Raw genomic sequence first — 17,244 nt, forward strand, 5'->3', positions numbered from 1 at the left:
AATTTGCTTTGTACAGTGGACATTATTGACCAAAATGCTGGATATGTGAGTTTTAAAAAAAACCACTCAGAACAAATCAAAACAAAAACTCAGAACCACACACACACAAAAAACAGAGAGAAAGAGAGAGTATTGGAAAAAATGAACTATGATAAAAGTCAGCTTGGGGCATGGGTGGAGTAGGTTCCTTTGCAACTACAACCAGCGTTCTTCGGGTGTGGAGACATAACCTCAACCAGGTATTGCTCCTTAAAAAATTAACGTGGTCCAGCCTTTTATTCTGACTACAGGATATGACTGGCTTAAGCCTCTAAATAAGTCCTCCTAAGAGGCACTTTACATACGTGGAGCCATTGTTGCTTCCATACAGCTCTGGGAATGTGGTTTGCCTGCACTTGCTGGCGTACATGTTAAACATTTCAGAGCAGCATGGGAGCAACCGTGGAAGTGAGGCCAGCCAGGCCACTCCAGGCAAGACATATAGCACCCATGGAGGATTCTAGGCAGGCTGTCTGCAATTGCAAACTGCTCTTGGGACACACCTGCAGAACAGATTCTCATGCAATTGCAGGAGTGAGGAAGTCCCCCTTTCCTTCCCTCCCAACCCCCATCAATCAACTGTTAAAACACTTACCATTCTCCACATATGGATGAAAGGGCAGAACCAATGCCAGGATGACTCTGCCTCTCGTAGGCTCCAGTACACTTCTAATATCTTTTAATACAGTCAATGGCTGATCACAGCGATCGAGAAGATTTAAGCAGCTGATGACATCGTACTGGAACCCTGTGCTCTGCCATTCGTTGATGCCGAGCACTCTGTATAGGTAGGGAGGGGGGAAAATGCTGAGGGTTACAACCAGACAAGGAGAGATTGTTCTCTTTCTGCCTACAACGATGTGAGGCAAAGTAAGCAAATAATGGGTTAACCTCTGCTCATTAAGTCTAGGCCAGTATGCAGACGATTCTGCAAAAGGAGTGTGGGCTTTATAGTGTTAGCATCTATTTTGCAGTGGGAGATCTGCAAATCAACATTGTACGTCTTACTCCAGAAAGATTTCATCACATGAACAGCAATTTGCTGGGTACATGCTGAAGAGGGAATAAACAGACAGGACCTTAAATTCTCTGCAGAGGAACTTGTCACATTTGCAGAACAGTGGCAGCCTAGAGTGTCTGTCATGATCGCAGATGTAATACAGTCAATAATTCCATCAGAGCCAGTGTTAGCATTATTATCTGTTTGCAATAACTTCAAAATGACAATTTTAATACAAAAGGGGTTGTATTAGCTTTGTTAGCTGCAGCTTTTCTTGAAATCGCCAGACACTAGAAAACTTGAACAGGTTATATCAGCTACAGTTGATACAGCAGAACTTGGCAAATAATGGGGCTGGAGAAGCTGACACATAATAGAAGCCTTTGTCAGGAGGCAATCAAAACAAGATGAATTTCTCTCATTTGTAAAGAAAAGGGAGTACTGTATGGCTTACAACTTCCCAGAGTCACAAGCATATTTTTTGCCAGAAACTCACCTCAGCCAAACAGGTCTTTGCACTTGTTCATCAGCATTACCCAATCTGGAGTCCTTCAGATAATTTGGACTACAACTCCAATCATCTCTGACCATTGACCATGCTAGCTAGAGCTCATGGGAATTATAGTCCAAAGCATGGGTAGGCAAACTAAGGCCCGGGGGGCTGGATCCAGTCCAATCGCCTTCTCAATCTGGCCTGCGGATGGTCCGGGAATCAGCATGTTTTTACATGAGTAGAATGTGTCCTTTTGTTTAAAATGCATCTCTGGGTTATTTGTGGGGCATAGGAATTCATTCATTTACTCCCCCTTCAAAATACAGTCCAGCCCCCCACAAGGTCTGAGGGACAGTGGACCGGTCCCCTGCTGAAAACGTTTGCTGACCCCTGGTCCAAAGTATCTGAAAGGTCACCAGATTAGGGACACCTACTTGATGCATTCTGATGGCCATACTTCTAATGTGATCTAAACCACTGGTCTTCAACTAGTGGGTCAGAACCCCCTAGTGCAGGCATGGCCAAACTTGGCCCTCCAGATGTTTTCGGACTACAATTCCCATCATCCCTGACCACTGGTCCGGTTAGCTAGGGATGATGGGAGTTGTAGTCCCAAAACATCTGGAGGGCCAAGTTTGGCCATGCCTGCCCCTAGTGGGTTGTGGCCTGATCCAAAGTGGGTCACAGCAGGAGCAGTACCGCAATGCAAATATATGGTAAAGGTTTAAGAAATAGGTCTCCAAATGCTTGCTTGGGTTAAAAGTGGATCCTGGGTCTGAAACGGCTGGATATACCTGTTCTAAATGTTCATTGTTTTCATTATATTCATTCAGAAAAATAAGAATGGGTTATTTTTAAAAAAGAAAAGAAATGATCATGGTACAGTCATCCTCCAAAACACAAGCTGTAGCTTCTGTCCTACTGCAGCTACAGCATTTAATTTTGGGGAGGGGGGGCAGAGGTGCAGGCGAGAGAAAGGAAGGAGGAACAAAAAAATTTCAAGAGTTAAAAGTTAAGAGACCCACAAAGGTAATTCAGGCTAAATTGGACACTAGAGATCTCCTTTGCAGTAAGTCAACAGCCCCTGTGTCTTGTTGTGGTTTGAAGCTGGATCTCAAAGCAGCAAGGCAAGTCAGGAGTTGCAGAACCACAGATAGCTCCAGGTGAGCAACTTGCTCTGATGAAGGTTGAGAGCAGACAGAACATCTTCAAGCCTCTGCCACTAGACTACGTCTCCAAGGCTCCACCCCTTGTGGATAACCTTAGGATTCTTAAAGGGCCAACCGTCTGGCACTTCTCCATACCCTCTTGCCTTGTTAGCTCCCTATACCAATGGACTGGCGAGGTACTGTGGGAAGCCTTTGTTTTCTCAGTCTCTGATACCTGTGAGGGTCCTGGCTCTAGACCTACAAGCCTTGACAGTTGTTCTCGGGGCTCCTGTCTGACAGCCTCAGGCCTAGTGGACTCTGGTCTCCACCAACAGGCTTAGAGCCCTAAAGCTGGCCCGGTTCCTTGTTTGGCTGCTTAGCTGGAGATTCTGCAGCCTCTGACTCAAGAGTCTTGATTGCTGCTGGCCTCATGGCACCAAGGTCCCAGCTGCACTACTACAACCACAAAGGAAGCGGGGTGGTGCTGTGGTCTAAACCACCAAGCCTCTGGGGCTTGCTGATTGGAAGGTCGGCAGTTCGAATCCCCACAACAGGTTGAGCTCCCATTGCTCTGTCCCAGCTTCTGCCAGCCTAGCAGTTCGAAAGCATACCAGTGCAAGCAGATAAAAAGGTACCGCTGCAGCGGGAAGGTAAATAGCGCTTCCGTGCGCTCTGGTTTCTGTCACAGTGTTCCACTGCGCCAGAAGCGGTTTAGTCATGCTGACCACATGACCCGGAAAGCTGTCTGTGGACAAACTCTGGCTCCCTCGGCCTGAAAAGTGAGATGAGTGCCGCACCTCATAGTTGCCTTTGACTGAATTGTCCAGGGGTCCTTTACCCACCGTACCTTTTTTACTACAACTACAACACGGCTATTGTCCAGCTTTCCTCCTTTCAGCAAGCGCAAGGGAAATGCACACATTACTCTCCTGCCCCATGTCTGAAAAACCACCAGAAAGGCAGGATGTTGTACCTTGGTTGCCGAACGCCTTGGAACTTGTATGTTTCGGCTCCTGAACGATCAAAAACCAGAAGTAAATGTTCCAGTTTTCTAACAATTTTCGGAAGTCAAACGACTGGCGCAGCTTCCTGCAGCCAATCAGAAGCCGCGTTTTGGTTTCAGAACATTTTGGAAGTCAAACGGACTTCCGGAACGGATTCCGTTCGACTTCCAATGTACGACTGTAAATCCTAATGAGATTTTTTTATTTTAAAAAAGCAAACAGATAGTATCTTCCCTAATTTGCAGAAATAATTATCGTTATCAGATAGAAATCTTGTAACAGCCTGTATGCTTTGAAAGACCATGGCAGAGGTGGGGGAGAAGATAGCTAACGTAGTATCGTTGACGTAGCACACAGCCCACTTAGCAAGCAATATACCTGTATTTCTTCTTCTGAAGTTGCCAAATCATAGTTTCAGACAACTCGGTAGCATAGGTTTCTTCAAAGTGAGGACTCATGACTTTTGTGACTTCTCCATCTCCTGCTCCTAAATCGAGAAGCCGACGGGATTTCCAGTCTGGATTTATTTTAAGCAGTCTCTGAAATTGTTCGGGTGAAAACACAAACATGGAACCTCTTCCCAGTAACCTGAAATGTTAAAAGACGATGAGGTTTTATTTGTTTATGAATGAAGTGGGCAAATTTAGGAAGTGGAGACAACATTTCTTTAATTTCAAACCAGTGCAGTCATAGCGATGGGAAACGTTTTAACCATTTCCAGAGTGGTTTAACATTCAGCCCCTATTTCTAGGGATTGTAGCTCACGTGAGCGGAACAGGGTTTTCCTAACAATTGTTAGCACCATTAACATCTACAGTTCCCAGGTTTATTTAGGGAAGGCCACGACTGTTTAGAGTGGTACGATACTGCTTTAAATGAATAGTGCAGATAGAGCTTGACCTGCGTTGGCCCTTAGCCAGCATTTAAAGTTGCCTAGTGAATAACTGCCTTCTGAACTGAGGGGCTCATCTTCCAGCGTCATAACTTTTATATTCCTGTTGTCTTTGTCCATGGAGTTTTCTTGGCAAAACACTGGAGTGGTTTGCCAGTTCCTTCTCCAGGTGGATCACATTTAGTCTAAACTCTCAGCTATGACCTGTCCGTCTTGGGCGGCCCTGCATGGCATAGCTCATAGCTTCTCTGAGTTATTCAAGCCTCTTCGCCAAAAAGGATAAAAGCAATGACAAACCTAGACAGCATCTTAAAAAGCAGAGACATCACCTTGCCGACAAAAGTCCGTATAGTTAAAGCTATGGTTTTCCCGGTAGTGATGTATGGAAGTGAGAGCTGGACCATAAAGAAGGCTGATCGCCAAAGAATTGAGGCTTTTGAATTGTGGTGCTGGAGGAGACTCTTGAGAGTCCTATGGACTGCAATAAGATCAAACCTATCCATTCTTAAGGAAATCAGCCCTGAGTGCTCACTGGAAGGACAGATCCTGAAGCTGAGGCTCCAATACTTTGGCCACCTCATGAGAAGAGAAGACTCCCTGGAAAAGACCCTGATGCTAGGAAAGATTGAGGACACAAGGAGAAGTGGACGACAGAGGATGAGATGGTTGGGCAGTGTTCTCGAAGCTACGAACATGAGTCTGACCAAACTGCGGGAGGCAGTGGAAGACAGGAGTGCCTGGCTTGCTCTGGTCCATGGGGTCATGAAGAGTCGGACACGACTAAACAACAACAAAGTGAAGAACTGCAGCATTTTACAACAAGCTTCCTGGCCCAATAAGAGAGACAACTTTCCACCTACTTGACATCCAACTTGCAATACCATGAAGCCTTATCAGGGGTGTCAAAACTTTTTTCAAAGATGGCCAGATTTGATGAAGTGAACATGCGTGAGAGCCGACCAAAGGGCCATCCAAAGTTGTTGAGCTTTTTTTAGGATTGAAGTTGTTGAGCATTTTTTATGATTTTACCCCAGGAAATAAACACCCACAGGCGCGAGATTAAACCAACTGGCGGGCCAGATTAGGCCCCCGAAACGGACTTTGGACTTGCCTGCCTTACATGCTGAATTTAGATTCAAAGGCATTAGAGGAGAAGAGGACTCAAAAAAGGTTAGCTTTAAAAGGACAAGCGTGACAAGGAAGATGATTGTAAAAGAATAGAAGAAGAAGAAACAGACTGAAAGAGATGCTGAAGATGACATCGTTAGAGCAGTGGGAAAGGAGATTAATATTTTAAAACGGTATAAACTAGCAGCCAAGACCACAGTAGGTATCTGAAGCTTCCTTGTGCGATGGAAAAGAATGTGGAATGGCAAATGAGCCATTCATTAAGGAACCTGCAGCAGGGACAATTGGGGTCTCTGTGGATTGTATCAATGGCATCTCTCTGCTTGTCCCACTTTGAAGTCTATATTGTAAGATTACAGTAGTTGTGCCAGAGGTGCAAGTGAATGAAAGAATAAGGAGCGTGGGGGGGAATCCAGGGGGGAAAGAAAATAATTGGTTAGCAAGCGTCACAAGAGGGAAGCAATGTAGTCAGGTCAACCACAGGAAGGAGCTCAAGCTGAAGGGTAAAAAGGTGATCGGTGCCAGCGAGTCCCAGCTGCAAAGAGCAAAATCATGATCAAGAGAGAGGACACGGGAAGGAGAGAGAATGGCTGATGAAGACAATGAGAGCAGATAAAAAGTGGGGGAAAGTAAAAATGAACTGATGTGCATGGAATGTAATGGTCCAGAGGGAACTGCCATTTTTATAACGGGCGTTGGAAGAAAAACATGAAAGCAAGTGGCATTCACTTTTAAAAAGCCAACCCCCTGGCAGTACATCTGAGCATCCCTCACGTGAATGGGCTCAAGGGCATTATTCCTAAAGACGCCGCAAGAAGGCATTCAAAGCAACAAAAATCTTTTGGATTGGAGCAAAAACAGCGAGGATACAAGGGGAAATGCACTGCAGTCGACTGTGCACCCCACAGGAAATGTCTAGCTGAGAAAAATGATTGGCTTGTGACATAATTCCTCTTCTCTCTCTCTCTCTCTCATGTAAACTGCAGCAGCTCAGATCAAACTGTATTGCAGGGTAACGTGTAAAAGGGTGTGTTAAAAAAGAAGAGTCGTGGTATTTCCTTCACTCAGCTAAAGAGGATGTAGAGTCAGGCATGCATCAAAGGAAAACATAAAGCCTGGGGTCCTTGAGAGGGCCTGGCACTAAAGGAAACTGAGCAGCTGGGTGCAAATGCATGGGAAGGACTGCCGGGGTTGCATCTATGACTGGGATACAGGATGCATAGCTCTCAAGCAGCTGTCTGCCAGCATATTGCTTAAGGCGGCGTTAGGCAAGGCACGTCACCCTGGCAGGTGTTAACGCATGTCTCCCCAAAGCAACTGCTCCCACCTTACTCAACCTGAAGTTAGCAAATACTCCGCCCCCACACTAAGGGTTTGTTTCACTGTGTGTGCATGCCCAGTGGTCTGCACAACTAAAACCAGGTTCTTGAGTATTTGCTTATCCCCAAGGAGCCTAAGGTAGTGATTAATCTTCAGCAAAGGGTGACTCCTGGAAAACCTGCTCCCTGTCTCCTTGGCTTGAGAGGGCCTGACTGACTCCAACTACAAAAGCTGAGGCTGCTGAACAGACTCTTGGGCTGGAGTATTGTTTAGGGTAGTTTGTTGGGGAGAGGTTGCTCCTGTTGTGAATTTTTCTGTATCTTTATTTTTAGATTTTATTATGATTTATGCGGAAACTGTTCAAGTTGGTTGTGCACTTGTGTCCTTTCTGGTGTGTTTTATGTCTTGTTTATGATTGCTTTTGGATAGGTTTGTAATTACCGTATTTTTCATAAGACACACTTTTTTCCTCCTAAAAAGTAAGGGGAAATGTCTGTGCGTCTTATGGAGCGAATATGTGGTCCCTGGAGCCGAATTTCCCAGGGGCGAAAAGCAGATCGTGCTATTATTATTATTTTTTATAGAAAGAGCTAAAGGCTAACAAGAGAGAAAGAGGGGTGTTGAAAAGAAGCCACTCAGCAGCTGATTGCAAGAGATCAGGGAGGGAGATAAGGGACACTATCTCCCTTCCCGGCCCACCCCCTTGCCCAGGCCTCCATTGTTGAATGTTCTGCAGAGGGAGGGTTTTTGTTTCCCCAGCAACATGTGACTGGCTGATTGGATTATCTGGCTGATGATAGATTATCAGAAGCTGCAAAACTGTGAGTTGAACAGGATTTTTTCCCTTTGCAAAGTAAACTCAACAACTTTGAGCTGATCCTTTAAAAATGGGGCTTTTCCTCTTTGCAAAAGAAGCTGCACAACTGTGAGCTGATCTCCCCAAAAATGGGGCTTTCACCCTTTCCTCCTCTGAAAACTAAGTGCGTCTTATGGTCAGGTGCGTCTTATGGAGCAAAACTACAGTATGTATTTTTCCATGTTGTCAGCCACTTTCCGCACAGTTTGAACTGTGGAAAGGCGGCATACAAATGTATGTATGTATGTGCTCACAAGTACCCTGTGGAGTAGTTAAGCTGAGTGTGTGTGTGAATAGCCCAAGGCCCTCCAGTATCCTATATGGTTGAGTGGAGAATCAAAACCTGTGTCTACTCTAGGCTGAATCTGATGTTTTAATCAGCACAACACAACAGCTTATTTACGTAGTGAAGGAAGGTCTAGTGTGCATTTTGACCAAATATCTTTCCACCATAACACCCTCCTAAGCAATGTACTTTTGTTCCAGCATAACAAAACACCAAAGGCAATGAGGAGTCTTTCATTTTTGGCCATTCAGAGATGCAGCAGAAATAGAGCTCAGCCTCTCATTCAGGAAGGGGTGATGTGCGAGGGTTGGGAAGAGAGAATAACGGGAGAGAGTAAGTAAGCAACCCAGCATGGAGCCACAGGGTATTTTGTGGTTTTATATCTTGATTTTATTTTGTGAACTACCCTGGGACCCCCGGGTATAGGGCGGTATATAAATTTTAATAATAATAATTAATGTGGACGATCTCTTATCAAAATCCACGATCAGCCTGAAAGCAGCTGGGGAAGATGGAATTAGATTAAGGCTGTGGTGCTGGAACAGTATAATTCTTTCCCTCATGACTTTTCCTACTTTAAGTTGCCCTTCTGAGGTGTGATTTAGTCACAGGGTGGGGAAATGATTAATACTGTGCCTGCCCCCCCACCCCCCCTTCACCTCTGCCAGTAAGTAGTGTGCACGTGTAATTTCAAGAATACTGATTTGGTAGTAGTACCGTAGGTCTCTTCCTCAGTATCACTGTTCTGTTTGAATCCAGAGGACCCACCCCCCAATAAAGCAGCTTTTTAAGTCTTCACCCAGCTTGAATGCCTAGTTATGGGCTCATTTCTAAGGAAGCTTTTCCTACAGTGAAGTCTGGCTGAGGGCTCCAGTTGCATTTTAGTTCAGTCTGTCAGCTCAGGCAAAGCTCAGGCACAGCAGAGGAGGTGGCCTTAAAGTGTACCAACAGACTGGCGTTTTTGTTTCAAGGACACTAAAGGGCAGCTCTCTCCATGTTGAGTACCTGCTCCAAGTTTCCTATGAAAATCCAGTTTTAACAGACCCTTCGAGGCAAGCAACTCCATTACAAACTTGGCTGTCTTCAGTCTCCCTAGGCTGAAGAGAATGGAGAACCATTTGATTATTGATTGAATACCATTCTCCCTGCTTCCAGAGGGTCAAAGAGAACAACAACTACCAGACCTTTAGAAGGCATCTCAAGGCAGCCCTGTTTAGGGAAGCTTTTAATGTTTGATGGATTTCTGTATTTTAATATTTTGTGGCTGGGGGAACCCGGCCAGATGGGCGGGGTATAAATAATAAATTATTATTATTATTATTACTACTACTACTATTATTATCTGTATACACTGATATATAGTAGTTGAGAGCAAAAGCTTTACAGCATGCTCCTCCTGAGTTTGGAAGCAAAGAGAACTGTTCCGGCTCAAATGGGATTTTTTATTTTATTTATTTCACAACTTTGATATACCACTCACAACTGGAACAACACCTCTAAGCTGTTTACAAAAAAACAGGATTTAAATATTAAAACGATGAATTATTAAAAGTGCTATTTAAAACAATCCAACAGCAAGCAAAAAGAGATTAAAGTACATTTCAGCATTCTACATCTCCAGGAAGGCTTGCCTGAACAAAAATGTCTTAAGCAGGCATTTAAATGTTTCATGCAGGGATGCTACCTATGGGGGAATTCTAGAAATCAGAAGTAGCTCCCCCGGCACCAGTGTGGAGAGAAAGACGGGGACGAGGGGGGTGGGGGTTAACGCCGTGTGGCTGTACTGGCAGAGGCAATCCAGCACTCGCACTGGTACATCCACATGGAGCCCACCTTCCTGCCTCTTTGCTTCTCCCCCTCTAGATAAGCTACAGCAGCGCTAGTGCTAGGAGGCCAGGTATATGACAATGTCCCTCTTCGCCATTTGCTCCTGCTGGAAATGTCATAATCGTGCTATTTTTTCCAGGAAAAGGGGTGCAGGAAGCCGCCATGAACACCACCCCTCGCTCTCTTAGAATGGCAATGGCGCCCAACTGAGAGGTGCCAGAATTGTGTTCCTGAGAGTTCCGGCTGGAAAAAAAGCCCCAAGCAAGATACCAGGAGGCAATATTAACTGAGCTATCCCGCATGCTACAAGGTATGTTGGCTGTTAGGACGAACTGTCAATGGTTATTAGCCATGGTGACGATATACTCTCAGAATATCTGTCTCTGAGGGACTCATGTCCTCCTTGGGGGCTTCCCAAGAGGCATCTGGAAACAAGATACAGGAAGCAGGATACTAAATGAGAGGGACACATCAGAAGGTGCACGCTCGTTCTTCATGGAAAAGTTGTTGCTGCACTGTCAAAGTGACAATTCCTGCTCCCCTCCAAAAACCAGGGCAAACCACGTGGCATAGCTGCCCCCAAGTCATCTCATAAGACACCACTTAGGAAAGCACTTAGATAATAGGATCTGGAAGTGGACTTCCCTGGTGCAAAAGTCAAGCCGCACAACCAGTTGAGTATTTTACAGAAGCAAGAATGTTTCCGATTGAGCTTGAGACTTACACACCCTCCCCCTCACCACTTTCCACTTGGCACTTACCCATTGATAGACGTCCTGGACATAAACAGGCTAAAAACAGAGGACACGAAGGAGTGATAGAGTTGAATGAACAGCCAGCCCGATTTCTCAATACTGTTATTCAAGAAGATCTGTGTTCCTTGGTCAAGGTAACTCTGGACAAAGATAGGCTGAAGAGATTCACACAGCTGCTCTGTATTGCACACGTACCACTGCAGGGGGGAGAAAAGGGACAAGAATCATTATTCACATGTCAGCACTAGGCCTGGGCGATATATCGAGGAGCAGACCGTGAAGCTGGTTTCACTCAGCGGTATAGAGCTGGTGAAACAGCTCCGCTCCTGAATCCCTCTGCTAGCAGCGCAGCTTCATCCAGGGGATGCTGCTAGCAGAGGGATTTGGAAGCACGGCGGTTTCACCAGCAATATACCATTGAGTGAAACCAGCATCATGGTCTTGCCTCATATGGCGCAGAGGGAGGAACAAGCTGTATCGGCAACATGCTTGTTCCTCCCTTCCGCATCTTTAAACTGCTCAACTTATGGGTTGCTGCTTCCTTCAGCCAAGCGTTGAACAGAGCCCCTAGTCCGCGCTAGCTTGCCCAAGCCGGCAGTGGGGTGGGGGCTCTGTGAAACTGCCCCCCCATCTGAGCGACCCTGAGGCCACAGCAGCATCAGATCGCTCAGCTGGGGTGGGTGGGAGGCTTCTTCTACGCCCCAACTGCAAAAAGCCCAATGCTGCTGTAGCATCGGATTGCACTCAGATGGGGTGGTGATGAAAGAAGCCTCCCCCCATCCCATCTGAGTGATCTGATCCTGCAGATGGGGTGGGGGGAGCTTCTTCTACGCCACAACTGAGCGAAACCCGATGTTGCTGAGGTGTCAGGGCTCGCTCAGCTGGGGTAGGGGGAGCCCTCCCGCCCCCAGCTGAGTAGCGGCCTGGGCCAGCTGCATTGGCCCTAGCCTGCGAAGTGCTGGGGTGAAAGGGCCCCAGGTCTGGTGGTGAGAGAGCTGTGGCCGTTTCACCCGTGTCTAGCTGGCTGGGGCCAAATGCAGCTTGTTTCGCCAAACCACGACATCTGGCTGGTGACAGATCGTGATGTTCAAAATCTAACATCGCCCAGCCCTAGTTGGCACTGCGGTGCCAGGCTTAAGCAAAGGAGAACGATCTTTGGACAGTATTCGAAACTCCCATTGTTCTAGGCGCATTTTGAAATAGGGAATTTCATTAGTGTGAGCGGTTTTCGAGCTCTGGGTGCAGTACTGCGCCTAAGATTTCAGATTAAAACTGCAGAGTGGACGGAAAGGAGGGCCTTTTTCTGCCTCCCCACTTCCAGCCACTCTCTGGAAACTGGTGAAGAGTCCCTCTTAAGAATATCAGGGCGGTGGGCAGCGGAAGGACTAGATCATATTAAAAATGAACATAATATTTTAGATTCAGTTCATTCATTTTCAGCTTTGTATTCTTGTTATAAAAAGGCTCGCCTAGACATTCCATTGTTACACCCATAACCTAGGTTTAAGGTGCCATTTAGCTCCTAGCTTTCATATCTCAGTTTCTAACACTGTCTTCAGATTGGGGAGGGGTGGCAGCTTAGTTGAAAAGCACATGTTTTGCAAACAGAAGGATCAGGTGATGAGGAACTCCGGCTGCGACCCTGAGAGTCAATGCCTTTCAGGTCATATTCAAACCATACATGACTTCCTCCAAAGAATCCGGAGAACTGTAGTTAGTTGGGGGTGCTGAAAATTGTACTCTGTAAGCAGTAAGCTACAGCTCACAGGTATTGGCATCATGAGACTGGCCCTGGCTGGGGATGGCATTCTACAGTTGGGGTGCCAATAACAGAAAGTGTCCCATCCTCACTCATCACTTGCCTTGCCTCAAGTTGGGACCTCTCCTAAGGGTCAGACAGGCTTGTACAGAAGCAGACAGCTCTTAAGACACTCTTGGGCCCAATCAACTATTTGGCTCTAGACTGCAAAATTCACCTAAAATCAACTTTGTTCAGAATAATACTTATCTAATCGGTGTGACAGTGCTACAAAGCTCTCGCAGCTCAAACGTCAACATTCCAGCATTTGCCGTTCCCTGTTCAATGCCTGAAAATACTTATGCATACAAATGTTCATATATCAAGACCTACTGGCACTATTAACACACAATTTATATTTATATCTCAAACAATTCAAATCTTGTGCTTTGAAATGAGCTCTATACAACTTTCCAATACTTTGGCCACCTCATGAGAAGAGAAGAATCCTTGGAAAAGACCCTGATGTTGGGAAAGATGGAGGGCACTAGGAGAAGGGGACGACAGAGGACGAGATGGTTGGACAGTGTTCTCGAAGCTACGAACATGAGTTTGACCAAACTGTGGGAGGCAGTGCAAGACAGGTGTGCCTGGCATGCTATGGTTCATGGGGTCACGAAGAGTCGGACACGACTAAACGACTAAACAACAACTATACAACTCTCAATCTTGCTACCCTACTCTACCAAAAGAGCTAAAAGGAAGACTCTAAAATGGTTTGGGTGTTTTAATACACAAATCCATTCTTTCCAGTTGGCTTTTAAGATGGTCTGTACACAGTGGTCTGTACGCAGTGTTCCAGGTTGAACAAACTAGCATTCCTTTCCTTAAGTCTTCAATTTATGCCAACAGAGAGCCCAAAGCTACCTACAACCACATTACTGGAAAAAATATTGCAGATTTCAGACGATGGTGTTAAGTTTCCAGAAGCGTGCCTGGGAGCTTTCCAGCCATGCATAATACATTACAAACATGTACCTAACTTGTTGCACACGGCCACTCCAGAGCTCCTTTAATCTTGTTGCTTCACTGATTCCTGTTCTCTTTGCATACATTTCAGAGTATTTCAACCTCACTATGCAAGTTCAAATTTTCTGCTCTGGAGGTCAAACTGCAACATTATTCAGTATCACTGTGCTGCACTTTGCTTGCAGCAAAAAGAGGTGGGTGAGGCCACATGCATCAATTCAAAGCAGAACATTTGTCCTTGGGGAAGGAAGGAAACGTGAGGGTCTTATTAGAGGTGGGAATGAGAGGCGGGTATAGGTTGGGAGATAACTTCAGTGGCTAGATCTGCGATTGTTCAGATGAAAAAACGCTGTGAGGAGAAAGATCACGTGTGGTCAAGGAGTGAGGCCTTCTCTGTGGTGGCACTCCATGGAACGTCTCTCCCCTGGAAGCATGTCTGGTCCTGATGCTTATGGCATCGGTGCCATGCAAAGGCCAGTTTATTTACCCAGGTGTTCTGGGAGGCTGGCTAATGCAATTTGTGACTAAACTCTTGATGGAATTTTAGCACTGAGTTTTTCTCTGCTCTTAACTGTTTCAAACTGATGTATTTTTTAATCAGGTCGTAAAATGCCCCGGGGATCATGTGATGAATGTCAGGCTAAAAATATATTTATAAATAAATATATGGTCAGGATGGAAGGAAGCAATGACAGAAATATAGATAGGCAGGTGTCACGTTCAATAAACTGGATTGATGGATTGGATGCACACAGGTTTTGCAAACGAGTTTCCAGGCCGTCAGGTCACAAGGGTAAGGAAAAGAACACGAAAGTGATGACAAATGGATTGGAGTTGGGAGAAGAAAACAAACTTTGGGAGTCCTATTGTGAGTTCTAAAGGAAGAGCAGCATTTGAGGATGGACTGCTAAATTATCCATCACATACTGTTAATGGACACAAAGGGGAATCGTTATCCTATATCAAAGATGAGAGAGAGCAGAAGTTGCAACAGCACACCAATGAGCACTGCTGGAATTTTCAGCTCTAAGTGTGTGCAGAAGTCTTGTCTATACAGGTACAAGCATACAAAAATTGGGTTGTGCCTTGTTTTCCCTAGCAACTCCCTATGCCTGCTTAGCTCATACTTACAAAAGCCACAAAGCCGCCTCATGGCCAGAACTATTGTTTTTGAACACAGATTGTGTTTCCTCCCCGCTGTTATATATTTGCACATTCAGCACAAATTCACCCGATTGTACTTCAGAATATTTTGAGGCAGAGAAAGGAAGAGAACTATTATACTACGTTAAGTTTCCTGTTCCCTGTCCCATCACGTTCCAAGTAAATCCTCATCTCCTCCTTGCAACTTTCCAGCTTCGCCTCCCCCCCACCCCTGTATCCCCACCTTTCACCAGTAGCATGTGCTCTCCCAAAGTCTCCTGCCCTGCACTCAAAGGGGGGCAAAGGAGCCAGTCTTGTTACCCACAGAAATAGCAGAAGCTCGCTGATCTCCCCGACAATCAAAGGATGTCCCATAAGAGATTTATTCCTCCCCTCCTTTATTTTGTGCACAGAGTAAATGCACAAAGCACAACACACACAAATCTTTCTCCTGATCTCTCACCCGGATGTGTCCATATTCTCTCTCTCTCTCTCTTTCGTGTAGGCCAAGTATGGAGAGATTCTCCCAATCTTCTTTTTGTGCGTGTGTTGTGCGGAGAATTGAGTGTATTCAGTGGGGCAGAGGTTAACTCTCCTCAAGGAGCTTTTTATTCTTCTCCTCTCTCCCCAAAACAACATCATATCTCACCTCAAATCACACGCTTCCAAAAGAAGTGAGAGATGAATATAAAAGAGAAGCCACCCTACACCCCAAGCCCTGAAATCCTTCCCTATCTAGGGGGAAGGGGATCGGGCTAGGCGATGGATGTGGGGCCCATTCAAGACATACCCCTCCCCCTTCTTCCTCCTGCCGCCCCTCCCCCCTCACAAAAAGGGTTTTTTTGGGGGGGGGGCTAGAAGTACTGCTCCTCCTGCTGGTGGGTCCATACCTGGTGGTTTTCCTTGATGCCCGGGGCTGGCTGGCTGTGGCTGCCCATCATATTCATGTAGAGAGACCTGGATAAAGGGCTCCTCAGGTACCTGGCAGGCCCAGACCACATCCTCTTCCTCAGCACCCACAGAGACAAGGTGTAGCAGCCCAGCCAGACCAGGCAGAGTCTCATGAGGGTGGGGTGGGGTTGTGGGGGTGGGTGGGAGAGGGAAGAAAGGGGCGCTGAATCACCCCCTCCCGCAACCACCGCCTCCTTTCTCCATGGCTGCAGCAACGGCGGCGGCGGCGGCGGCAGCCAGCGCGGAGCTCCCCATTCAGTGCCCGCACATCCACGCACACACATACATTACAGACACACATGCATACATGCGAGGCCGGAACCCAAGAGCCCAGGGAGGAAGGCCCAGGCCGGACGGGATGGCCGGAGACACCAACCAACCCAACCCAACCCACCCGCACGAGAGAACGCCTCGCTAGCTCGCGCGCGGGCCGGTAGGCGCCCAGCCTTTCTGTCCGCCCTCTCGGCCAATCACGGCGCGGCGCAGGGCAGCGCCTCTGGGGGCGCTGCTTTCAAAACGAGTGGCGGCACAATGGCCGCCGCTGCGGGGCGCAGGCGCAGAGGGAGGGGGGAGGGAGGGAGAGGAGGAAGGCGCCTTCACTTCCCAAGGCGGCCTTTCCTCGACAGGACAGGGAGGCTGCGTTCGCTCGGAGGCGGGAGGGTGGGCGAGGACGCCCCCTGCGGCACTGGGGCTCGGCTATGACAATCAATGCTGAAGGGGAATGGCCGATTGTACAGTAATAACGGGTGCAGAGGAATAAAGATGGTGGGTGGTAAATAAAAGCCCAGATTTCGCACCCAGGAAGGCATGAACATAGCGCCGCGGAACGGGACCAGTGCACCATTTCCCCCAGTGGCCAAGCACATGTCCCACAAAACAAGCAAGGAAGGTGGCGGCCCGTCTGCTATTGTCTTCAGAGTCTAATAAGCAGGAGTGACAAGACTATACAAAGAATACAAGAGGAGGCTAAAAGGACCGATCTACTCCAGCACCCGTTCCCCCCAGTGGCCAAACTGGCCTCTGTGAGAACGTGATGGCTCTCCTCTGGCCTTTGCAGTTCTATTTAGGTATGGTGGGCAACTGCCATTGGGAGACCTCCCTCCTCCCATGAATTTTGCCCATAGCTGCCAAGTTTTCCCTTTTCTCGCGAGGAAGCCTATTCAGCATAAGAGAAAATCCCTTAAAAAAAGGGATAACTTGGCAGCTATGATTTTGCCTGTTCTACCCACTTTTCCCACGCTCACTGATTTCCAAGCCCCCCCCCCGTTTGCTCAAATTCCAAATGTGTAGGGGTAGAAATGGGCTGTTTCTAATCTGTACGAGTGTGTGGTCTGTACATGCTCAAGAGAGCTCCCTCACCCATTATTTCACATAAGAGGACCCAACCTTCCTACCCAGATCTTGGGAACCCTGGCTCAAATAAAACAGCTGCTTCAGAAGAGTAGCAAGATGATGTTGGTGAGGGGATGCTGGTGAGTCACTTCATTATGGCTGGGGAAGAGTCATTGCTTAGTGGGTACAGCATCTACTTTGCATGTAGAAGATCCCAGTTTCAATCCTTGGCATTGCCAGGTATGGCTGGGGAAGATCCACACCAACAGGGGCAGCATTCTTACCTCCTCACTTCCAGGCTGC

General features: G+C 46.9%; 1 protein-coding gene across 2 annotated transcripts in view; it reads right to left on the reverse strand.

Moving 5' to 3' along the window:
* Positions 1-16,001, reverse strand: part of METTL9 (methyltransferase 9, His-X-His N1(pi)-histidine) — a 32,799-nt gene extending 16,798 nt beyond the window's left edge. For both annotated transcript variants that reach the window (XM_060282999.1, XM_035131400.2), the window contains exons 1-4: positions 15,549-16,001; positions 10,755-10,945; positions 4,063-4,272; positions 635-819 (exon numbers count right to left, since the gene is read on the reverse strand). In XM_060282999.1, coding sequence (XP_060138982.1) covers positions 635-819; positions 4,063-4,272; positions 10,755-10,945; positions 15,549-15,893 — 931 coding nt within the window. In that variant the 5' untranslated portion in view covers positions 15,894-16,001. The remainder of the gene's footprint in view (positions 1-634; positions 820-4,062; positions 4,273-10,754; positions 10,946-15,548) is intronic.
* Positions 16,002-17,244: the final 1,243 nt, after the last annotated feature.

The sequence above is a fragment of the Zootoca vivipara genome, chromosome 14, assembly GCF_963506605.1.
Source record: "Zootoca vivipara chromosome 14, rZooViv1.1, whole genome shotgun sequence".
NCBI lineage: Eukaryota > Metazoa > Chordata > Lepidosauria > Squamata > Lacertidae > Zootoca > Zootoca vivipara.